The 26,581-nt window shown below is 38.0% G+C and overlaps 1 protein-coding gene across 1 annotated transcript; it reads left to right on the top strand.

Moving 5' to 3' along the window:
- Window positions 1–3,738: 3,738 nt before the first annotated feature.
- Window positions 3,739–24,798, top strand: LOC124187027. The gene is made up of 4 exons (XM_046579271.1): window positions 3,739–3,821; window positions 4,902–5,233; window positions 12,945–13,118; window positions 24,763–24,798. Exons 1-4 carry the CDS (start codon window positions 3,739–3,741, stop codon window positions 24,786–24,788), a joined length of 615 nt encoding a protein of 204 aa, XP_046435227.1. The 3' UTR covers window positions 24,789–24,798.
- Window positions 24,799–26,581: the final 1,783 nt, after the last annotated feature.

Here is a 26,581-nt window from a genome sequence, read left to right on the forward strand (position 1 = left end):
TTAGGGGTTAGAAAGACTCGTACGACTCCTTAGCATCCGCTATCTGACGGCATGATAGAGCGTCTGAATCGAATTTTACTTTGATATTTGTCGTCTTTCGTGGAGCAGAATCAAAGAGACTGGGACTCCTGGATCCCCTTCTTCCTCTTATCTTACATATCTGCGATTCATGAGACGACAAAACAGACGCCAGCCCTCATGTTTACTGGAAGAAATCTTCGACTTTCGTCAGATTTAGAAAAAGGCCCTGTTCTTGTGCAAAGACAGCACCAAAGAGATTATGTCTCTCTTTTACAACAACGATCAGAAGAAATTCATAGCTTTGCTAGAAGTAGAATTTCTATGGCTTCAGAAAACTAAAAACTCGTTACGATATTCGATCCAGGGATTTAAAATTTAATCCTGGAGATTCTGTCTGGCTCTTTCAACCTCGAAGACAAAAAGGACGATGTCCGAAACTGCAAGGAAATTGGGAAGGCCCTTACTTAATGGTTAACCGGATGAATAATGTCGTTTACAGGATCTGAAAAAACCTTTACTCCAAGCCAAAAGTGGTACACCTGGAACGTCTTGCTCCATTTGAAGAAGATCAACCCGAAACATCCTTCGAGGTTAGATCTTCAGACGTACACCCTCGTCAACTGTGATCGACTTAACCTTCCTTACAGTCAGTCATCGATTGGAAGAAGAATCTTCCTTTTGGAATTCATTTGAATAAAACTCGACCGCTTACGATTATTATTGAAGGGAATATCGGTTGCGGAAAATCAACTTTCACAAAGAGGTTTTTAGCAGATCGCCAGGTCTGTACACTTTTAGAACCTCTCGAGGAATATCGAGACGTCGCTGGAATTAATCTTTTAGATTTGATGTATCAGGATCGATATTGCTATTATTTTCAGCATTTTGCTCAAATGGTTATGTTAGATAGGCATCTTCAGACAAATTCATTACCTGTAAAGGTAATGAAAAGATCGATATTCAGTAGCAATTGTTTCATAGAAGCTCGTCGAAGATTGGGTAATTTTCGCGACGTCGAATCTCATTTATTGATGAAAAATTTCGTTCTTCTCATTGGCTCGTGTGAGCTCAGAGTAAATTTAATTGTTTACTTGATAGTTTTTCCAGAAACTTCCTTCGCCCTAGTCAGTTCCCGTTCTCGTGAAGAAGAGTCGAACATTTCTTCAGAGCTCAGAACTCAGAACTATTCATGAGGTTCATGTGGAATGGTTGATAAAACAAATGTTTCCTTCTTTATCGGCTCCTGTTTTAGTTATCAATACAGAATCCACAGCCGACCAAGTTTATTCTAATTTCTGTTTCGCAATGTCACACGGACAAAGTTAAGCCTTTGAATTTAATACTAAAAGAATTTTCTTGTTACAAAAAAAAAATTTATTGAACAAAACTTTATGAATTAAACTCCATTTTTTATAATTACATCAAACTAAAGGATAATAGCGAGCAACATTTATAATTTTCTTTAATTCCTCTTTGACGATGTCGCGTTCTCCGCATCCTTCCGCTTGTTTTACATTGACGTAAAGACTCTGCTTGCACCGACAACATTTTGCTTTTTCTTTAAACAAAAGTAATATGAAAAGAAACTGAGTATTGAAGAGATTCGGGTTTTGAGCTAAAAGAATGAAATAGTGTTTTTGAAGCGGAAATTTTCTTCTTATAATTTATTTGAGTTACTCATCATGGTATACTTACTGAGAATCAAAACAACTCTGACAGAGGTAGCCTGTTTTTCCCTCTTCTCAAACCACGTCGAGCTGCCCACAGGAAATTCCTCTCCAAAGAGAATTGAGGAAATTTGAAATATCTATTGCGGAGTATTCTTCTAGGTTTTCTAGAAGGAATCCTTTGGCTAATACTGCTGCGTTTAAGGACGTATGTTCTTTTGAATTCATGATGGCAGAATCAAGGGTTGGACGTGAATGAATTATTTAGATATTTAGAGTTGTTTGTTTTGTGTTAATCTTTTATTTTTCCATGAATTTTGTTTCTTTCTAGAAACTTATTCTTCTGAATCGGATTTTGTGTCGGATAGGCTTTGGTTTCTTTTATAATGTGAATAGAGCCACGATTATTTTTCAAGGTCGATGAGCGATTGCTTGATTTTCATATTTTATCAACCCCAAGTGTCAGTTTTTGTGAGCACTTTTTCAGGTTAGTTGTCAAACAGCATTTTCCTTCCGACCTTTCCCGATTCCTGAGAATGACTGGTGGCCTTTGTTTGAAGAATCACACGGAAATGATTCAGATAAGATCGTTTCTTTTCTCTCTGAAATGAATATTCGATTCAACTTTTCCGTGCTTTTCCTAAGCGAATTTGGATTGATCTGCCACCACTCACATTTGTCCTTCCAAACTCTAGGGCGTGCTGTTTCTGGAAGAAGTCTTGGATTCAGTCACCCATTCCTTCTTCCTGTTTCCTGTGCCAATTATCGGAGGGAATCAGCCTTTTCCTTGCCTAGGACCCAGAGTTTTCTCGGATACGGTTTTCCGCCTCGACGTACTTGTCAGAGGAATGGATTTCCTTTCCGACGTCGATCCAGATGATTTTGATTCCTACAAATTCATGAAGACATATAACACCGAATAACACTTACCTTTATAAAACAAGGCACATAAAATTTTGAAATTCAATTTAATGCTCAAGTATCTGCTCAAGGTTTTCTGTGGTTTACCTTGAGACTGTGGGCAAATGCCAGATAGTAAAAAAGGGAGTCTTTGAATTTTTAGAGCCACAGCTTCAACTCAGCTTCGAGCACTGACTGCTAGATCACTTTTACAATTGTTTTATCTTTCCGTAGTTGGGACGACTCTTTTCCTCGAGGGGGAGTAGTGTTACAAAGGGTGAAATCACCCGTTTTGCCCCCTTTTAATGATCTAGTAGTCATCATAGATAAAAGAAGTTTATAAACCTCTTATGTCTTTAAAAAGAATAAGGTTGCTGCGTCAACCAACATTATTGTAAAAACAGTCTTGTTTCAGACTCTGAACTAGAAACACGTTTCCTGCAATTGAAGCTTTTTCTCAGCATTTTATCAACGCCTTTGATTTTGTCTCATTAATTAAACTCCCGGATCCTTATTTATTTTTGTAACGTCTAAAAACGTTACAATATATATATATTGTCTCATAATCGTAGATTTCACCTCCGAAATAATTCATTGTGCGAAATATATTTGACATGATAAATATCCTATACACATTGTAAATTCAACATTCGCGAGGAGTTTTTTCTCCAAGGTTCATACCTCAAAGATTTTCCTCTCTGAGCCATAATAAAACATAGAACTGATAGCTCAAAATACGTGTTTATTTCATTTATTCCTATCACCTAAATCCTTGTTTTCTTGAGTTGGAAATCGTGACCAAATAAAAAACATACGCCGCCTCTTTTTTGTTAAAGAGGACGCGCCCCACGAAACATATTTCCTGCAACCACGTATTCACAGTGGGAATGATATCTTGTCCTAGACACTGGGTCCCATTAGCTTTCTCAGACTCTATCCCACCTAGCAGAAATGCTTACAGAAGATCATTCGCTTTCATTGTGTTATCTTATATACATTACGACGAGAATAATGTTAGTATAGAAGCAATCAAAGAGTACTGTTGTAGCTGTACAAATGGTGTACGAACAATTGGATATTACCCTCATGCAGCTGCTCTTGTATACTACCTGTCTTACAGTACTCATAAGAAATAATTCGATCCGTAAAAATGCTAACGAAACTATTTGACGTGGAAAATGTTCATCTTATTGCTGATGAAGACAGTCACGAGGACAATATATCATCTTCACTGTAAATCCTTGGTTGTAAGGAATATTTACACAGTTATGGATACGAGAATAAAATAATTTCTTTCACATACTTGTTCAAAATACTTACTGCAAAGTGCCATTCCTAACCTGCTCCGTGATGAGACGCAGTCACAAACGTTTTTATTAAAAAAATTAAAACTTCTTCGAATCCTATACATTATTATCATAATCATCACCAGTATTTTGTCCGGAAAATTTAACTTTGACTTGTTGATGGAGTAAAAAAATGTTATGACTTATTATTTTAAGTATTCTAGCTATCGTGATTGACCCCCCCCCCCCTCCCCCCCTCGGGCCAAAACATGAAACTTGTTTTTCGATTAAACAGTCTGTACATGGATTCAAGATCAGGTCGAGAAATCAATCAACATTATCATTCTCACCCTTGAAATGAGACATTTCATCAACTCAAAACTCTCATATACAGGGTCGCAAGGCTCGATATCAGGTGAATTAATGTTTGAAAGGCAAATCTCGATATTTTATAGCCATTCAGACAACTTTTTTCAAAACATGATTGAAAATAGTATAAGAATGGCAAACAAGTGCAAACATCGTCATTCTTGACATGGCGCACCATTCACGAAAATTTAAAATAGTCAGTGCAGGTAACATATATCTGAAGCAATGAAATGACAAGTCAAGTTTTCATCACATCGATTAGCTTTCGAAACATATGAATTTTTTTCGGGAACTTGGGAGTGGCCCCTTGCGTCTTAATTGATTTACATAAGAGGTATTTTAGTAATGGATGTAGGTAATTTTTTTTTGTAAGAATCCGTGAATCGAACCTTAAAATAAAAAATTGGATGCAAAAAATGTAATTTTGGTCCCTCCCTGGAGAGGATGGAGGAGGCTATGGAATTATGAAACGCCGGACACATGTTTTTATAACCTACAAAACATTTCTAAACAGACTGTTTAAAAATCTCGAAACAGGGTCATTTAGTCCTTCTCATCCAAGAATACCTTTGAAGAACAGATACCAACTAGTTTACATAGTTTCTCACTATTGGATTCAACGAATGGGAAATCATTTTCTGAAAATGCACTTCTACAGGTACCGTTTGGAGGATCCACGTGGCTTGCGGTATGGTAAATCACCGCACTGTTCGCCGCGCGGTTCCTTGTCTACTGAAATTGCTCAAAGACTATTGAGGCGAACTGATTTCCGGGAAAGGAGTATTAGCGATGACACTCAGAGTGAGAGCGGAAGCCCTGAACCGTGTTTTCTTCATCCTGACCACGCCTGGCAAGCCAATTCAAGAAGGGGATCAAGCCAGTCTGAACAGCTCGAAGTTGAGCCTTATGAACTCAGTAAAGATTACAGTAGGTCACTTCCAGGTAGCCGAAGAAGCAGTTTCCAGAGTCAAGGAGGGACTGACAGCAAACGTAAGTCTTTGTTGCCTTTGGCAGTTTTGTCAGTATCCAGAACTTGATAGTCTCATTTTGATTATGTCAGGTGTATGGGTCAGTCAAAAAACCATAGAAACGGGAAAAGTGAAGGAGCTGTAATTTAAAATCATCAACTTGAAAGAGAAACTAATGCTTGATTTTATCGGAATATTATTATCCACTTAGCACGGACGAAAACTGAAAACCATAAATTTACGTCGAAACAAGTTACTGATTAATAATCTGAAACGGAAGGTATCCCCAACGATCGACTTGTGTAACTTTCTTTGTGAGAGAGCTTACATTACATTGCAGCACTTGTTATAAACCAATTCCGTTTTCCAAATTTCCCGGAATAAAGGCTCATTTTATTAGTGAGTGAATTCTGTACAAGTCATGTGTTATGAATTTTTGCTAACTGGAGTATGTTTGGAAACAGAACATCTGTTCGATGTATACAACTTGTATGGATTCAAAACGAGTCGTTTAAGTCCAGCCGAATGAGGATAATTCAGTTGTCAATAAAATTAGCTAAAATTAATTGAAATTAGATATATGGTATAGTTTCTTAATTCAAATTAAAAGAGAACAGTATGCCAGGTCTGAAAAGTTGTTGAAACTGACTTTTTTCCGAGAAAATTTAATCGTTTTTCGTGTCTCCATATTTAGGGAACATTGTTTGGATCAAATTCAACTTGATTAACTGTACAATCAGTCAAACTTTTTCAATTTTTATTTTGTAGCTCCTTCGTTTGAACCTTATTTCAGCTCAGCTGCACACGTAACTACACCGAAATCCAGCTAATTAATACTTAACGTTGGTCCAAAGTCTTTGAAATTATTTTGAAATGACTTAAAGTCGTTTAAAATAACTTGAAGTCACCTGTGGTCGTATTATGAGTTTTCTTAAATCCATGTAATTTGTGTAATTCTATAAGAATATTTTAAGTCACTGTACTGCACGACCAGCTTCATGAAATTCAATATTCAATCATTTCACTTCTAATTTAGATATTGCTTGAATCATGACAAAGTCTGGCTTTGAGCAAGTTTTGAATGAAAATTTTTGATATTTGGTACACTTTATAATTGAAAATTTAGTGTTTTTACAAATAAAAGTAGCTCTGTACCATTTGCAGTCATAACCTTGGCTCGCAAAACGTGAGTTTCGTCCATAGAGATAATAAAAGATAAGTGGGCAAAACGCAGGATTTATCATAAGTGGAATTCCTCCAAAAACATGATATCATATTAACTAAATTCGATAAAGGTAAACAACGGTCCTTATTGAAAGGAATGACTATCACCATAAATGTCAAAGCTTACTCAATGATCTTAGTACATATACGTTACTACCGAAGGATCCTCCTAACACTATAGAAAAAAAGTCAATGATCATATAAATCTTTGGTTGAGTGAAAAGTAGATGAGTTCCTTTTCAGTAAAGCATTTGAAAACACATCATTCTTTCGCAACTAAAATCTACTTTCAACCAAAAGTTCATAAACCAGACATACCACACAGACCTATAGTTTCTAACATTAACTCACCGACGTAGAAAGTTTCAAAATTTTCAGCTAGTTTTTATCTCATATCAATGGAAAAACGGAAAAACATGTCAAAGACTCCTGGTCATTTGTTAATGAAACTAGAGGGAAAAATATCGCCCCAGACTATTATCTGGTTTCATTTGACGTCGTCTCGCTGCTTACTAATATACCTACAAGCCTTGTGATTTCTATAATAAACAAAAGATGGCCGGACATCATATCTCACATCACTATTGAATAAAGGAATTTACAGAAGCCCTCAAATTATGTCTAGAATCCAGTTATTTTGCTTATGATAATCAATCTTACAAGCAATCTTTCGGGGTTGCTATGGGGTCTCCCATTAGCCCGGTTGTTGCGATTTGGTGATAGAACATCTAAAAGATAAAGTCGCTTATTAATACATAACCTCAATTGATAGGCGTGAGATGACATTCAGTCAAATAACTGATTAGTTTATCCATAAAATATTAGTTATGCATTCAAATTTGAACATTCAAATATTATATCGAATCAGAACATACAATTTATGGGGAAAACATTAATTAGGTAGAATGGTTTTTCTTAATTAGCCCTGAAAATGGTTTGCGGACAGTCCAGCCGAAACGTAGAAAATATTAAACTAATATATTCTGTTGGTTTCACATCGACGAATACCTTGTTTTATTCAAACGACAAAAGGCCATGAAATCGAAAACATAAGTGGTAAGGTCGTGCGGATGAAAAGAAAGAGTAAGTCGAGGTACCCCCATCTATCCTTGTTTGCATACGCATTTACGCATGCGTTACAAGAAAGTCAAAAGAATAAGCTATTCGGAGTTGGCGCGCGGCGCAGCACCACTTGCCGCGCGGCAACTTGCCAGCTTCTGATTGTTACAGCGCCATGCCGCGACCAGAGATGAGTAGGGAGATCTCCAACGCTCGGCTTTTCGTGATACCAGCTAAGTTGGAGCGTCGACGTGACACCTAGGCGGCCACGCACCGAAGGTGGCCCATTTCCGACCTGACATCAAGCGGCCATGCACCGAAGGTGGCCCACAATCGTGTATATATAGATACACTCGGCTGCTCGAGCAAGTGGTTGCCAATCGCATCCTTGTCCCCGCTCGCACAGATGTTTCCAGGAATGCAAGAATTGGGATTTTTTTTGTTCCAGTTATGAATGTCAGCGAATAAAAGTATCTCCAGATTTGATAAATCTTGGAATCAATTAGCGGACGCTGAACCAAATTAGTTAACTATTCCCAGTCCGAATACTTTTTTTTCTTTTTTTTAATGTATATTATTTTTTTATTGATATGAAAATATGTGACGCCTGGTATTCTCGAATATTTGTGCACGCAGTCTATGGAAAAATATACGAAGCCAGCTCGATAACATTTATGCAAAATGTGCAATGGGCAAGTGGTTGGGGGAAATTTTTTTTTTTCTCGAACTGAATCTTCCAGAGAAGCATCAGCGAATTCCAAGCAAGCTCCATAAACATACCGAGCAAACGCGCGCTCACGGACGTAGCTGTGGTGTGGCTGAGTGGATACCACATGAGGATGAATTTTCAATCACAGGTTTTTGCGCGAAGTTTTCCTGTATTTAAGTTAATTACTGCTGCCTTTGCTATAATACTGTATTCAAGTCTTAAACAAAACACTAAAAAATAAGTTAACCACTTAATGTAAAACAAAATGTTAGATTGAGCTTAAAATTTAAGCCGGAGTTACATAAACTAAGATAATTACAAGTGCAACATTGTAAATATTGTACATTTATTGTTCATCTAAATAAATATGGTTTCCTTCTCAAAAAAAAAAAAAAATAAAATGAGGATGGAGTGATGCGGGACACGGGTTCGATCGCAGTTCACTCTTTTTATTTTTTTTTTTTTTTCAAATTCAATCCCGGCTTCTGTTTTTGTATTTTCGGAGAGAAAAAACAAATGAAAGAAAGAAAATTTCCAGAGCCGGTCGATTTTTTCCTTCTTTCCTTTTGCTTTTTGTTTTACTGAACCCACCCTTTTTGTAGTGGGGGTAATCCAGAAGAGAACAAATAATTGAAACAATAAAATTCCGAGTGTGAATCGATTTATTCCCCGTTTTTGGCGCCTCTTTTTTAATAAGGAAAAGTTTTGACAGTAATGAAAAATAGAGATTACTAAAAACAAATGTATTGTTTTTTAATAACACCGGTCCACAAAAATAAAAAAAAAGTGGTCTGTACTTTTGACCGGACCTACCTATCTTTATGTATTTTGACGCACTGAATCCGAATCTGAAGTCAGTTTTGCCCGTACACCCTCAAAATTTTGAGTAAATTGCAAAAAACCATAAAAATAGCCAAAAATTAGCAGTTTTGGTAAGAAAAAAATTTGTGGAACTATAGACCAAGTATGATTTTTATGCATTTTGGTCCGCTGAACCCAAATCTGAAGTTTATTCAACCATAAGCCTTTTAAAATTTAATTGGGCCGGTGTTATTAAAAAACAATACATTTGTTTTTAGTAATCTCTATTTTCCATTACTGTCAAAACTTTTCCTTATTAAAAAAAAAACGCCCATTTTATATCAGTCTTGACGAGCATTTCTTAAGAATTTTGAGAGACGCGAGATCGGAACGACAAAATTATTTCAGTAGCAACAATGTATGGACCCCTCTCCTTTTCTGATATTGGCAGCCAGTTAAGAGGCTTCACAGTGTTCAGTTTAATGCCAGCAGCTCTCGAGGTATCAAGATGCTAAGTGAATTACATAATTATTTTACATGCATGCAAAAACCGGCAGGTTTGACGCTCGTCTATTTACTTTATAGATTAAAAAGAGAAAAAAAGGGAAGGACCTGTAGTCGTATTTTATACTTTATTTAATTTTCCTTCAATTGTCAAACGTTTTTATTTTTCATTGTATAGGAAGAAGATGTGTAAGGAATTCCATTCTAGTGCCCAAGAATGTAGTATTTCAGAATTTTTTCAGAATTTTGAAAGAAGCGTTTTCGGAATTGGTTTTTCAATTTTTTTCTATTTCAGTGGTGGCTAAAGAAATCTGCAAAAAATTCCGACACTGTTTTAAGTCGATTGAAACCGTGGTTGCAACATCATACCAAACAATTATCAAAAGCGAAGAGGGTGAGGTACATGGATTGCAAATTTGACGTGAAATGCCCAACATACAATGTATATCTATTAGGATGGTCGTTAAACGGATTTTTTACGTTAATGGCTTCGAATACAAAAAACCATCTCTTATTTTTTCAGATTTTCATTTCGAGCTCTTAGTGGCCCCCTGGACATTTTTTTTACCTCGGATGCCAAAAATCACGGTACGATTTTACTCTGCAGCTTTTTCATATTGCATTTGAGTTGTTATTAGGTATCTAAACTCTATGAGTAGTAGAACGTCAAACATAATTAAAAAATACTCATTCCGAGACAATCAAAAAAAAATCTTGGAACATGTTTCATTACAAGATCATCAATCAGGAACATGTTTTGCCAAAAAAAAAATGCCACCTGTGCGCAAAATTGTTAAGAATCGATTTGAATACCAAAAAATTAAGGAAATTTGGAAATTGAGGAACATGTTTTGCCAAAAAAAAAAAAAAAGTTAAAACGATCGAAAATGTGTACTACATTCTTGGGCACTAGAATGGAATTCCTTACACATCTTCTTCCTATACAATGAAAAATAAAAACGTTTGACAATTGAAGGAAAATTAAATAAAGTATAAAATACGACTACAGGTCCTTCCCTTTTTTTCTCTTTTTAATCTATAAAGTAAATAGACGAGCGTCAAACCTGCCGGTTTTTGCATGCATGTAAAATAATTATGTAATTCACTTAGCATCTTGATACCTCGAGAGCTGCTGGCATTAAACTGAACACTGTGAAGCCTCTTAACTGGCTGCCAATATCAGAAAAGGAGAGGGGTCCATACATTGTTGCTACTGAAATAATTTTGTCGTTCCGATCTCGCGTCTCTCAAAATTCTTAAGAAATGCTCGTCAAGACTGATATAAAATGGGCGTTTTTTTTTTAATAAGGAAAAGTTTTGACAGTAATGGAAAATAGAGATTACTAAAAACAAATGTATTGTTTTTTAATAACACCGGCCCAATTAAATTTTAAAAGGCTTATGGTTGAATAAACTTCAGATTTGGGTTCAGCGGACCAAAATGCATAAAAATCATACTTGGTCTATAGTTCCACAAATTTTTTTCTTACCAAAACTGCTAATTTTTGGCTATTTTTATGGTTTTTTGCAATTTACTCAAAATTTTGAGGGTGTACGGGCAAAACTGACTTCAGATTCGGATTCAGTGCGTCAAAATACATAAAGATAGGTAGGTCCGGTCAAAAGTACAGACCACTTTTTTTTTATTTTTGTGGACCGGTGTTATTAAAAAACAATACATTTGTTTTTAGTAATCTCTATTTTTCATTACTGTCAAAACTTTTCCTTATTAAAAAAGAGGCGCCAAAAACGGGGAATAAATCGATTCACACTCGGAATTTTATTGTTTCAATTATTTGTTCTCTTCTGGATTACCCCCACTACAAAAAGGGTGGGTTCAGTAAAACAAAAAGCAAAAGGAAAGAAGGAAAAAATCGACCGGCTCTGGAAATTTTCTTTCTTTCATTTGTTTTTTCTCTCCGAAAATACAAAAACAGAAGCCGGGATTGAATTTGAAAAAAAAAAAAAAATAAAAAGAGTGAACTGCGATCGAACCCGTGTCCCGCATCACTCCATCCTCATTTTATTTTTTTTTTTTTTTGAGAAGGAAACCATATTTATTTAGATGAACAATAAATGTACAATATTTACAATGTTGCACTTGTAATTATCTTAGTTTATGTAACTCCGGCTTAAATTTTAAGCTCAATCTAACATTTTGTTTTACATTAAGTGGTTAACTTATTTTTTAGTGTTTTGTTTAAGACTTGAATACAGTATTATAGCAAAGGCAGCAGTAATTAACTTAAATACAGGAAAACTTCGCGCAAAAACCTGTGATTGAAAATTCATCCTCATGTGGTATCCACTCAGCCACACCACAGCTACGTCCGTGAGCGCGCGTTTGCTCGGTATGTTTATGGAGCTTGCTTGGAATTCGCTGATGCTTCTCTGGAAGATTCAGTTCGAGAAAAAAAAAAATTTCCCCCAACCACTTGCCCATTGCACATTTTGCATAAATGTTATCGAGCTGGCTTCGTATATTTTTCCATAGACTGCGTGCACAAATATTCGAGAATACCAGGCGTCACATATTTTCATATCAATAAAAAAATAATATACATTAAAAAAAAGAAAAAAAAGTATTCGGACTGGGAATAGTTAACTAATTTGGTTCAGCGTCCGCTAATTGATTCCAAGATTTATCAAATCTGGAGATACTTTTATTCGCTGACATTCATAACTGGAACAAAAAAAATCCCAATTCTTGCATTCCTGGAAACATCTGTGCGAGCGGGGACAAGGATGCGATTGGCAACCACTTGCTCGAGCAGCCGAGTGTATCTATATATACACGATTGTGGGCCACCTTCGGTGCATGGCCGCTTGATGTCAGGTCGGAAATGGGCCACCTTCGGTGCGTGGCCGCCTAGGTGTCACGTCGACGCTCCAACTTAGCTGGTATCACGAAAAGCCGAGCGTTGGAGATCTCCCTACTCATCTCTGCCGCGACCATGTGAATGCGTGATTAGGTACTTCTGCTCTACCTCTAGGCAATTGTCCACTTCGCATGCTTGGTAGGCAAGGATAGATGGGGGGTAACTCGATTTTCTCTCTCTTTTACTCGGTGAATCGACTGTACCATTCACCTGCTCATTCTATCTGTCATTATCTGTATAGTGTTGACATAACTGATACTAAGTGTGATATCTTGGATCGGAGAGAGGAATCAATACACAGGTTTACAAGAAGACAACTTTATTTCAACTGACTGACTACCACACTCTTCGGCTCTCGTACTCTCTTCTCCCACTCACTCTCGCACATATACATCTCCACGTATATAGGTATAACGCGTGCCCGTATGTACATCCCTAATTTCCGCGGTATAATACGCACACGTCGTACATACACCACACTAAGGTGATGAAAAAACCGGTACATCCACCTTACTTAAGTTCATTTGAAATCATTTTAATGCCCTTATCAATCTCAGGTGGCAGCACTGGCGAAGCTGACGTTCCAGTCGCCGTTTACAATCGGGACCGCCGACGCAGTTCATGCGCAAGGGTGATGCGAGATCCTGATGAGGTATTGAGATCTTTAAAAGCTGTTAAAGGAGAGCTGGGTCGAACCATGAGTCTGTCGTCGGAGAAAAGGCGAGGCAGTCGTGAGTATAGACAATAGAATGATGAAATTAATTACAAAAAGATGAATATTTTCATTATTATTCGTTTGACTGTTGCATAGTTATTTTCACCAATTACTTTGACTTTTCACATCTGTTATTTTTTTATACATTCTTATCATACGTTTACGTGATATCTTCTACATGTCCTGTTATACTTGTCACGAGGCAATTACGTATCACATGTATTGCTTACATCTTATCGCGGTCTCTCTTCTTGATTTCTCCCTCTCCTTCTCCCTCTCCCTCTCCTTATTTCTCTCCAACTCCTACTCCCTTATAATTCTCATACTTCAGATGTTGTCTACAAATGTACTGAAATTTTGCTCTGTAGCATTGCTTGGGCATATTAAATAATCAATTAATCAATCAATCCCTCGCCCTCTCCTTCTTTGTGTATCTTTGGACCGACTGACCGACTAATTAACCGAATATTATTTGTTACTGTATCTTTTTCAAGTTTATTACTTACTATTTCCCTATTTCTCTGTTACTTCGTCCTGTATCAGGACGTTCATCAATCAATTGTTGATAACTCATTTCAATAATTTACATCAGATATTGACAATTTTTGTCGGTGTTTGCATATTAGGATATCTTGGAATAGTCACTAGCCATTCTCTCCATGGTTTCCGGAACCGGAAATTGGACTAAAAATCTTTTATCGGATTAAGAGTGCATTGACTCGATCACGCGTAGCACTACAGTAATATTGTCTGCGGCCTATAGAAACAATACGCTTAACCGACTTCCCTGGATATTTTTTTTTAATTTTATACGTACAGTGTGAATTTCTAACAGCAGAATACTCCGTCATATGCTGTAGTTTCCTACGCACGCGCTACAATCTAAAACGAGTTGTTAGCTACGGCGACCAACTGTCATAAATTTAGATGACAGCTCGCCACGATGTATGTAACCTCCAAAATTTTGACACCTGTCAGTATGGAACACAACTGCCAGTGGCGACTGTCACAATTGTTGAGGTAACGTTCGTGGTGGTTGGTCACGCTGACAACCAGTGATCTCAAATTGTAGTGCATGCGCTGTAACAAATTTCTTATAACTGAATTAATTGTAATAAAAATATAAATACTTGCATAAATATTCAATAGGATGATTGGTGAGCTGTTGGAATTCTCTTTGTTTGAAAAATTGGCTAAACAATCGGTAACAAGAATGGACAGTTGTCAATCAACGAAATATTATTACAAATTACATTGATATATGAATTTAAGATTTTGGACGGTTAACAATGAATCGTATACGCTTATCTTTCAGAAGCATTGTATGTAGCAGCCGAATCATTTTGAATTTGGTATGAGTCGTCAGTATTTTTAATCGTACCAGTCCTTTTGATTTATTGTCACAAAGATAACATCAAATTTTCCGAACAGGGTTCGAACAGGCAACGTGATAAATGAATAAAATACATATCAAATAGTACGATTGAGTTTTATGCTAGCTACTTAACATGATTTATAACATTCAAAATACGCTGATCAATGGATTGACACGCTGCTAGCGCAGCTTCATTCGTCACGTTGCACTTGAGCGCTGTATGTCTAACTGTGACTACAATACTCAAATTCTTAGAGTGCGTTAAATTATAATAAACTACGTACAATTATATCGCAAGAAATTCCCACTGTATATCACTTTGCTGTTGCTCTGTATACGTATCTCGTCGAGAGGATGTCATTATATGCATGCATCTACCATGAACACGCGTTACTAAACGTTGAGCAATCAAAAGAATTCAACTGCGAAATTATTATAAAGGTGTGATGGTGACAATTTCTATAAACAATATGTAAAAAATTCGCCTACATAGTTGAATGCTATTTTCTAACTGAACCCAGGCAAAAAAAAAAAAAAAAAAAAACAAAATGAAAACTCAGAGCGAAAGAAAGAAGGTAAGGTAAAACTTCACGCTGCAAGTAGCTTGAGTGAATGACCTGACACTCTCGATAAAGCCAACTTGTCGCTTTCGAACATACTCACGTTATAACTAAAAATGATGAATAGTTAACGAGTGTAAGGATGGAATCTTGGATAACACATCTTATGAAGGGTCTAGCCGGATAAGAATGGTGAATCTGCCCCCACCGAATTTTGTGGCACCGATCTCTTCCCAAATTCCTCACCTAAAAAAAAAAAATTTGTGCAAAACTACAGCTTTCTACATCGATTCCGAGAGGTTTTTCTGATGAAAAAACGCGTTTTTTCGATTTTTGCGGTTATTAAATACTAACAGGCGACCGAAAAATCTGAAAAAAATCTGAAGAATCGGAAACATGTTAACATTTATAGAAAAAATATTTGCAACTTTTTTTTATGCTGAAGCCTATTATTAATCATCGAATCTTCCTTTAAAAAATGTATTTTGTAGTGTATATATTTTGCTACTATTATGACAAAAATTGACGTGATTCTACTATTAATTCCCTGAAAATTAAACAAAAAAGGCTCAAAATTCGGCCTGCAACACATTGAAAAAAAAAAAAAACGACAAAATTTCACATTTTTTTATGAAAATCCATACATAAATCATTCTTTGGGTTTGATTGTTGGGTTATCATAGTTGGAGTAGTTGTGAGACATAATAAACAGATATAATCAGTAGGATTTTATTGCTAATTTGAGTTCATTGATAAATGTTATTAGTATGATAAGTGTAATTTGAGTTTCCATAAATGTCATTGATCAAGCATTAACTTCTAGTATTTATATTGCTACATATTTAATCTTCATCGCTATCACTGTTGATGACAGCATTGACCTCTTCTACATCAAAGAGTCCTGTGAAGATTTCAGCTGGTCTCATGATTTTCGATAGATATCGCGCATTAGATAGATGATAAACGATTGCAACAATGTGTGAACAGCAACCAACGGTTCGTTTGCCATTTGGATAATCACAAACGTAACGGCGAATCCCAGAAGATCCTTGGGAATCACGAGTATAATCAATGTAGTATCTATAAGTTTTTCTATTAATGTGTCTCGACCTCACAAGAACTTGAACGATTGCGTGATTTGCATCTTCTAATCTCTTCAAATAATTGCAATATTTCCATCCTCGTCCATTATTTCAGCAAGGTAAGATACTGCTTCAGATAGCTGGTATGAACCAGTAAAGGGTATATTCAATTCCTTTTCGGTCAGCTCCGGGAAATCAAGCAAATCAGCTGATGCTCATTGATAAAATTGCGTTTTTCGGCGATTTCAACGCTCCAACTCTGCCTCTTCTGCCAATGAATTCTCGCTATTACGCCTAGACTTCATTTGCTCAATAATATCATCCCTAATGCCAACATCAGAATTCAACCTCTTTCCAAAGATATTATTCAGATAGCAAGCAATCCTGAAGAGTGATTGAACCTTTGGGAGAAGTTTATCATCTAAAGAGTGATGAAGTAGCTTATATTTCTAGCCACGGATGCCGTGAACAGCTTCGACCACCCAAACAACTTTTGTAACCCATCGAGAGTTGTTCGACTCTTCAGTTGTGAGCTGACTACGTTGTTTTATTGCTGGCATGAGTACTTTATATTTTCTCTTTTCTAATTGCTGCAGCACATCTCGGAATCCTCGATCAACTACGCAAATGTCACCTGGCCTCACGATTCGTTGGAGACCATTTAGATTGTCTAGCAGTATTCTCATTATTTCGGCATCGTTTTGAGTAGCGTAAAAAGGCCCCTCCATCTCAACGATGTACCCATTCGTCGTGAAAATAGTAAAAGGTTTACATAATGGGACCTTTTTCTGTCCAGAATACGATTTTCGTTGATAGTTGTTGTTCGTACTCTTCTGATGCCGGATGTAAATTCTATCCAATGTCGGCACCAATTGGTCCTCGAGCTCATACAGTTTCTTCACTGTATCCGAAGTTTGATGTTCCACAAGATCATCCCTTGATTTGCTAAAATATCCAAAACCCTCTCGTAAAATATCTTTCTCAAAAGAGTTCACAACTTCTGCACAATAACCTGAAACTTGCTGGTCACGATCAAACCCTAGTACAGATGCAATTATACTATTCGAATTCCCAGTCCTCATTTTGAAAAGAAACACTACCAGTGCTTGCAAAATGTGACGGGTCTTGGAATTCCTCATCGATTTCATTTTCCCAGACAGCTCATTCAGATTTGCGTAACTGAGCCCAGTCAATGCTTCTAGACGTTGATCAGATAGAGTAATATCCCTAATTTGGTGCTTTAATTCTTGGCCATTTGACAAGTCATTCAGGAAAAACTTCAAGTCTGATACTTCAATCATACTGTTACCAGCATGTATTTTCAACGCAGCTAGGTCATCTGAATGGAATTTGTTTTTTATCAGATGAGTTGGGGAACAATGATTTCCCTTAGGAATGAAGATCTTTTTTTTCTGTAATGCTTGCAATCGAGCTTCAGAAAAAACAGTGACGATTTGTGATGATGAGTAACAAAGAAAGCAGTATTTGTGAGTTGACACTACCCGTGGAAAAGGCATTTCTACCAATTCGACAGTGACTCGCTACTGCACTACAAATGATGGGTTGCCAGTGGACGATTGTGGTGGAGTGTCTGTGAAACTTTGTAAAGGTATCACTGTAGAAGATTGTTGTGAAGAAATACTTTGAGATGAGTGTAAAGAAAGTGAAGATGTCTGCGTTGGCAACTCATAGAGGTCTGAATCTTCATCATCAACTTCTGGCATAGAACATTGGCGAGATCCACCAAACTCTGTTGCTCGTTGTGATCCTGATTCTCTTGAGCCAGATGTCGATAACGATTCGGTGCTATTTCTATTACTTTTGCTCTATGGAATCAACCTGCAATGATTGCAGAGAATATCCCCAAGTTTCAAGACTGCCTATTCTCACAGAGTATTCTGAACATTTGCCATAATCGTTTATTCTTTTTCGCTGCCCCTTTGATGCTCTAAGCATACGAGAACAGTATGCACATCTCGTCGGATCTGTTGTTGAATCCGAGCTTACCTGAGGCGTTGACATGGTGTATTACTGATGTTGATCAATCACTCATAAGTTATTCTGAAACCAATAACTCAAAATTAAGATGTTGTGTGGGTGCATAACTTCTAGTATAAAAATCTAGTTTTCACTGCGAGAACCATGCTTAATGATGGACGAAACATTGATAAAATTCTTACTGACAGCACGGCGATTTTTATTTCATTCTTTGTCTCGAGTATCGTATAGAATGGATAGAAATTCATACATTTGTAGCTAAGCACTGACTAGGACTTGCACTGAATATTCTCACTGAGCAGATCGTAGTTGACGAGTTGAAATCGTGAAGTGAAATGACTAAGCAGGCACGTGAGCGCTCCGCTTATATGTTTTTATTTACGTTCGGAAACATATGCGGCGTTTCGCTGAGTGGTGGGGGACGCACAACACGGCGTAACATAAGTCCCCTGCGTCTCACGCTCACCCGTTACGTCGAGACGGTCCCCGCGCCTCGTTTTCGCTGTTTGGGGAATAGAATTTTCGTGCGCTCAGTTGCGCGCTGTATCCCGAAAAGTCGATGCGCATGCCGTGCGTGCACCACACATTTGATTACGACGTGTGTCAGCTCAGTTGTATAGGATGAGACAAATGATTCACTCTGTCACGATGGAGAAATAAAGAATTAAGTAGGAAAATGGGCCTGGTGTCCGAAGTATCTAGATCGATTTCGAGGTTCAATGCCGTTCAATACATTCACACAAGCGGCGCCACTTGAGCTGTGCAGCTTACCGACAGCTCTGATGATTCTTTTATCCATGTTATTGTCAAAAATTGGACAAACTCCATTTCGACCTTGTTAATCGACATCGAGAATTCCAACATATCCAAAATAAGCGTAAAAATCATATTATATACATCTGTTTGTCATGTCTCACAACTACTCCAGCCATGATCACCCGATAATTTAACCCAAAGAATGATTTATCGATGGATTCTTATCGAAAAATGTGAAATTTTTGTCATTTCATTTTTTTTCAATGTGTTGCAGGCCGAATTTTGAGACTTTTTTTTAGTTTGCAGGGAATTAATAGTAGAATCACGTCAATTTTTGTCATAATAGTATCAAAATATATACATTGTAAAATATATTTTTTGAAGGAAGATTCGAGGATTGATAATAGGCTTTAGCATAGAAAAAATTTGCAAATATTTTTTCCATAAATTTCAACATGTTTCTGATTTTTCAGAATTTTTTCAGATTTTTCGGTCGCCTCTTAGTATTTGATGACTGCAAAAATCGAAAACACAGGTTTTTTCGTCAGAAAAACCCCTCGGAATCGATGTAGAAAGCTGTAATTTTGCACAACATTTTTTTTTTGGGTAAGGAACTTGGGAAAAAATCGGTGCCACAAAATTCAGTGGGGGCAGATTCACCATTCTTGTTCGGCTAGACCTTTCAGAGATTGAATCAGATTCCATGCGCAGCAGTAATAAATTGGAAACGTGAGCGTGACTCCACCTAGTTTATTACTCCGAACTGGAACCGCGTGTTGCTGTTTTTTGCCATTGCAAGGAATAGAATAAATGTTCAGCGTGTGTTTTTGTACTGACGTGTCAATCGTACAAGAAAAAGAGTCAAAAAGATCATGCAATTTCATAAATTTTCATAAAATTACACTACATCGTGGAAATTTATAGTTCACTGTGAAATTACGCAGTTCGCAAATCAACTTGACACAGTATATTATACGTCGTGTCATTGTGTGTCCCCTATCATCTTTCTCCTTACGTGTTGTCTATAATTATTGCTTTTCCACAACTGTGTCATTATAGTACGCATTTATACTTTCTTATGCACAATCACTACTGTCTATTAACCATTAATACATCACCGCCTACGTCTTGTCTTGTTATCGATCAAGATCGTCGATTACTGTTTTTATTATGTCGATTGTATGTGTGTTTGGAATTGTACATGAATTTTGTGTGTATAATGCTTTTTCTGCAAAACAATAATGATCATCGTTCATGACTTCTTACATATTAACGAAACTCGAAACAAAATACAACCGTAAACCCGTAACATTTGCTCCATTGAATCGTACCGTTCAAACCCCTGCTATCTCTGTCAATTCGAACACTACCACCTATGCTGGACCGCCACGACCGGCATCCAACAACTAGAGTGCGTTGTACCAACCGTTACAGTGTGGCAGTGTGAACCTGTATCACCGAGGACAGCTAATTCATCCTTCTGTAGTGCACTTACGCACTCGACACCACTGCGATAATTTATGCAACGCACTATCAACCATCAATAGCGGGCTGTGGTAAGATTTATTCTCTCCCTCTCTCTCTCTACCCTGCTCTTCTATGCTCTTTTCTTCTCTTGTTCTTTCAATATCCGACTAACTTAATTCAGCTTTCTGTCGTTCTGCTGTATCGTAGAATCAATTTTCACCGTCCGTCGATCCACCCATGTCACTCTCGCATCCGTTGTCGCCTATCATCGACACAATACATTTGCAACGTTACGACTCATTTAAAGACCCCATCTAATCCCGACAAGTTGATTTCACGTGTCGACTTAATGTACCATGAACAGCTTATCGGAAATATGAAACTCAGAATTATTTATGTATTCTGTTTTCACGTGCTTTAATATATAAAATTTTACATTAGATCTAGAATATGCAAACCAAAACTTTAATTCAATGAGAAATACATTTGTGTCTACCTTCACTAGTATTTGCTTTGTACGTCGTTCTTAAGTAAATATTGTACTTTCGTCTAATACATCAAAGCGTATTGTGCTCTGGTAATTTATTTTTGTTTTTTTCACGTATTTGAATCTCTTCAAACCTTATTATGTTATAGGATTGATGATCCTGCTTGTGGGTTGACTAAAAAAAGTTTAGAAAATTAACGGAAACACTACATTATTTACAGCTATTTTTCACTGGATTTGAAGTAACAATGCGCTACTACAACTGAATCAAATATTTTTGGGGTTTTGCCATCAATTTTCTTAACTTCCTTCAGTTAATCCACAAGCTCAATCGTAAATCTTATCATTTCCCAAAGTATCAGAGAGATTTTATTATTCAGAAAAAAAAGAATTGTAAAATACGATTTCCTGTATTTGATAAAGGTCTGACATTCCCTTGACCGAAGTGGCATTCTACAAGCAGCGCTCATAGTCCTAGTCAGAATTCACATATTTAAATGGATCGAAGTTGTCACGAGCGGTGCCACTTGTAGTAATTCATATAGCGATTATAAGGAAAGCGTACCTAAGATGTACCGCATCGATTATCTACGATTTGCGGTGTGGTGAGGTACATTAAAAAATATTGCACATGTATTTCTTTCCGTGCGGATTTGATCCTTTAATGGATAAGACTGCCTCTGAAGTTCACCTCAAACAAATAATGAATGCAACCCCTAAGGGTAAGAACTCGGCGAACATTATCATCTGCTGAGAGTGAATACGTTACGTCCAATTGATTGTATCGTAAAACGACTTTTTCCGCAAAACTTCCAGGACAGTTTCATTCATTCAACGGCTCAATTAGCACGAGCATGAAAATTAATATTGAATTAGTTTTTGATGAACAGCATATGACAGAATGCAGGTAATCGGTCAAGTACACCCTGGGTACTTTCCGGGTAAGTTAGGCAAGATCGGCAGATCAGTGCATATCTACATCAGCACTAGACTTCAGCAACTCTCCTAGAGAAGCCTTTGCCTTGTCTTCTTGATATCTTTTATCTTTATGGCTTTTGATATTAGACATGACATCAATAAAAAAACAGTGTCTCAATCACTTTCGATGCAAAAGAAAATATGTATGCTGAACATTGGGCTAGATCCGGTTTTTTCATTGATTAACTTCTGTAATTTACGAACCGGTATATTTTATAACAAGTGATGAAAGTGAGTTTTCTGACACCTGTAAAGTTTGCAGCATAAGCCGCAAAGGCGAATTTGCGTTCAGAAGAATACAAAGTTGGTGGCATCAGCCAAAGACGAGTGCTACGTTCGCATGAGTACTAGTGTGAATGCAGCATGAGCCAAGGCAAGCGCTGTGAATACACGCTATTTTTCTAAACACTGTGACGTGGATTTTTCCCGTACCTCAATCACTCGAAGGAAATGACCTAGCACTTACCGCGTGCACAAGAATTCGGCGTCCCGCGATGTAAGCTGGATCTTAAACAATATCGCGAAATTCTTTTGGGCGCCTGGCGTGATTAACACGCCTCAAAATCGTTAATTCGCTAGACCTCATCAATTAACTCGGTAGCTCAGTACCGCGGAGAGGGGAGGGGTAGCTTTGGGGAGAGAGAGCAAGACCTCCGACACCAACACGTTATTTACCAAATTACAATAAAATAAAATCATATATTTCACGACAACGTTGATATCAACAAAAGAAAAAATAATTCAAAATTCGCTTTTCGCGATTCAAAATCAAATACTTAGATCTCACACAAAAAAAAAAACTCAATCTAAAAGACCTCCAAGCCTACGCGTGCTAGTCGCTGCTTTAGTAATAAACAATAACTCAAAAACCAAAAACGGAACCTGACCCGACGCGCTAACCACGATCGTCCTCAACTACATACAGCGCTAATCGCCCAACTATAATGCTACCTCACAAGGGCAATAACTAAAACCAAACTTTATTCGACGCGCTAATCGCACCTCTAGCTTTTCTTCGTAATTACGTCTGTCTACACGGTAATCGTATAACTTTTATCGCAACGCATCCGAACTCAATCCGTACTCGCCGTTCCCTGAAAGTTCAAAAATCGCCCCGCTAACCCGAGCGTTCACGCACAAGAATACGCGACCTACGCTAGAGGTGACACTTTTACCCAAGCTGACTCGACTTGACCTGGTACAGCGGAATTTGGCTACACTCAATTTAAAACAAGAGTGACTCGACTCAAAACCGTGACTCGACTTTATACCATACACAAACCAAATGTTACTCCCAGCGTTCTCGCGAGAACTCAGGCTACGGACATCAAACAAGGAGATCGGCAAACAAATTTCGAGTGCCACTCTAACTCAACAAAGAATTGGCCAACCGTTGACCGGTGCGCCGAGCTAAATTGCACTCGAAATGAGCTCGCAAAGACTTAATAGCACTTAACGATTCGTAACCACACCAAGAATTCGTCAACTCCCGTATCGGCCATGGCACACACAACTCAACAACGTTTCTTTATTTTCTGCAAGTTTAACTACCTCGGACTGTCGCCAGGACTCAAGTGACGAGCTCCGCTAATCGGAGCCACAATTCGAACATGCCTCGAACATAGGCGCTATCCGTCGTCAAAATTCTTCCGCTCTAATTGGTGTTCTCGTTGCGAAATTCTTATACGGTAACTTATCGCTATCGTTCGCTCCCGCTGCTGCGGAGTGCTGATTGGCGGTCCAGTCGCCGGTATCCCGTAGTTCGACAGTGGCGTGGTGATTACTTCGCGAGGTTGCGTAACGTCAGCGTGGTGAGGGGAGGCTACGGCTCGCCGGCCACCAACGGGAGTCTCTTCCGCCTTGGGTTCCCTCGCGGCAGAGCTCTACGTTGACGCTCTCTCCGTAGCCTCGCGTGAGGCCCTCCTTTCGTCGCGACCCGTCGCGACTGTGGTTTTATAATGCTTTCGAATTTGCCGCCGTTCCCGTGTATGATGCAGCATCTGCTCGAAACAAAAAAAAAAAAAATCCTGAAAAATCGTCTTCGCCAGACCGAAAATTGTCCCCCCTCAGAGTATTGGATGCGTGACCTTCGTCCTGGCATTCTTTTTCGAAAGGATTAGCAGTCTGATCCGCGGGATCCTTAATTTCGAGTCCCATCTAGGGTTCGGGGAGCCGTTTGGAACGCGTATCCGAAATGCCACGTTACAGTGCACACGTGTTTGTTATGTATCAAGTACATGCTTTGAAATATACTTTATTGTAATTATACCGGTAATCGAGTGAGGTACCGGACCTTCTTCACCTCGAACCGTAACTCTACCTTTCCGATTATTCTGCTCGTCAGTTGCAGCGGTGTGTGAAAATTTAAGTATGACATATTTTTACTATTTGAAAATTGTAGTGGACATCCGCCCCCAGAAAGCTAGCGAAGAATTTCTCATAATATTTCCTTTTCTCTATTTCTGTCTTTTTACAATTATTGTTCTTTGCAGTTAATTTTCGAGTGTTTAGGCTTCGTCTCGCTAGCTGCGAGCCAAGGGTTTGACCGCGCCGGGAATTTCCCTACATGTGGCATTTATGGCGTGACGCGACCCATGGCCTCGACTCGAGGGCGAGCCTGCACTTTTTCACATCTTTCTCCAGTCTTCGCCACGCTCTTTGCGCATACGTATCTATTGATTAGTTTCTTTCTTTCGCTAGCTTTCGCATTTCTACTACGTCACCCTAATTTCTGTAACCCGATTTTGTTTCGTTATAAACAAGTTGTTAATCCCATATTACTTTATACTATAATTTCTGGCGTCTTCCATTTACTAACCTCTGGACAGCGCCACAAAAATTAATTGTTATAAATTTCGCGGGAAAAAGAAGTTTTCGTAATACAAAGGCCAAAATGATGAAAATATTATTCATTTTCTCAGTTGATTGACTGCTTCGACTGACAAGGCACATAATAGTTTACAGGGTGGATATGTGTGCGTGAGACAGAGGACCAACGATAATATGAGTAAGATTGCTTCAGTGTACGCTTCGGCGCTTCGCGAGCAGTAGTATTGATACGTGCTGGTATCCTTGTACTATTGTTCAATACATGGTATTCAATAAAGTATTCAACCTGGTATTAGCCGGTATTCATGGTATTTACTCTATTTACTTCACGACCCCACAGTTTTGACGCCAGTATGTGATATTTCTATTTAGACCTGAATCCTGCGATGGCTAATTTTTAAACACTTACCTTAAACCTGAATCCAGACAATTGCACAGTACTGATTCTGTCAGAGACATCCATAAATGCTAGAACTTGAGGGCTGAAATAGATGAGAAAGAATACTTTATTTTATGATTCAGTAATCTAGGTGAAGGTCTGGTAAAATGAGTTTTTCAAGGTTTAAACGCATACACTCAACGTCAAATAATGTGAAATTCTGAGTTGTATTAAATGAATGCTTTTATTATTATTGGCTTATTGGGATTCCAGGGACTGGGGATTGAATAAACGACTTACCTCTACTAATCACACTCTATAAACTTATTTATTTGACTCTCTTTTACTCTCTCTCTCTCTCTCTCTCTCTCTCTCTCTCTCTCTCTCTCTCTCTCTCTCTCTCTCTCTCTCTCTCTCTACACTCTATTGGACTCTTGTTAACTTATTCATATCATAGTTTATTTTGTACTCTCTTATGTTTCTCTGAAAATCCGTGACACACGATGCGTTGACTTTGGCATTACATACACAAGAGCTCACTGCTTGACGTGGCGAGCAGTAGTACGGGGTCGAGCCATCCGGGGAACAGCGGAATGAAAAGGTGGGCGAGCGGCGCCGGCAATTATGATATACATAAGTGACGACTAATAATATTGTAAATTAAAGTATGCTCATCGATGCAATTTCACAATTACTTCGGTTTTTTCTAGTTAGTAATTCAATTATAGTTACGAGAATCCAGAAAACGCTTATCGCCACCGACAGGAACGTAATGAAGCAACTCATCGTCAGTATCGCCATTAGTGACATTTTTAAAATTCACATTCCTAAATCCTGCTGCCATCTCAAAGTGTTCAAGTATCTCAAAATGTTCCTAGCGTTTCCATCACATATTCCCAGTACCTTATTGAGAATATATTTATTCTTGTTGCAACGTCTTATCACGACGTCATCAATTACATGTACATGTAGTGTAAAGTGCTCAGCTGATCGACTGCAAGACGCATTGCCAGAATTCACAAAGAAGACAGGTGCATGGAGTAGCCTAGAGGCACCGGACTAAAAAAGGATTAACGAGAGAATTGTTTAGCAGCGACGCGTGACCAGCGTCACGTCACACTTGCGTAATAACATAGATCTACATAGATAGACTGCGCACTCCGTGTTAAGGCAGAGAGATCAACAGCTGCAGGCATTCTCTTTTACTCTAATAGGTGACTTGGCATGAAAAACACAGAAACTTATAAAGTTGTAACCTGTAGTCCGCATGTAGGATTTTGGAGTTGTGGAGTGATTAGCGAAATGATTAATGCCGATAATTATGGTTAACGATAACAAGAAATTAATAGGTGCTTTATTAAAACAGAGAATAAACGAGGTACTGGGTTTACACGATTGATTGACGAAAGTACGGAAAGCAAAAGAGTGAAGCTAGCTACTTGATGTGTATGTTACGAGAGTGCAACGAAGACTAGGGTGAAGAAAAAGTGCAGGCTCGCCCCCGAGTCGAGGCCAAGGGTCGCGTCGCGCCATAAATGCCACATGTAGGGAAATTTCCGGCGCGGTCA

The sequence above is a fragment of the Neodiprion fabricii genome, chromosome 7 (assembly GCF_021155785.1).
Source record: "Neodiprion fabricii isolate iyNeoFabr1 chromosome 7, iyNeoFabr1.1, whole genome shotgun sequence".
Classification (NCBI taxonomy): Eukaryota; Metazoa; Arthropoda; class Insecta; order Hymenoptera; family Diprionidae; genus Neodiprion; species Neodiprion fabricii.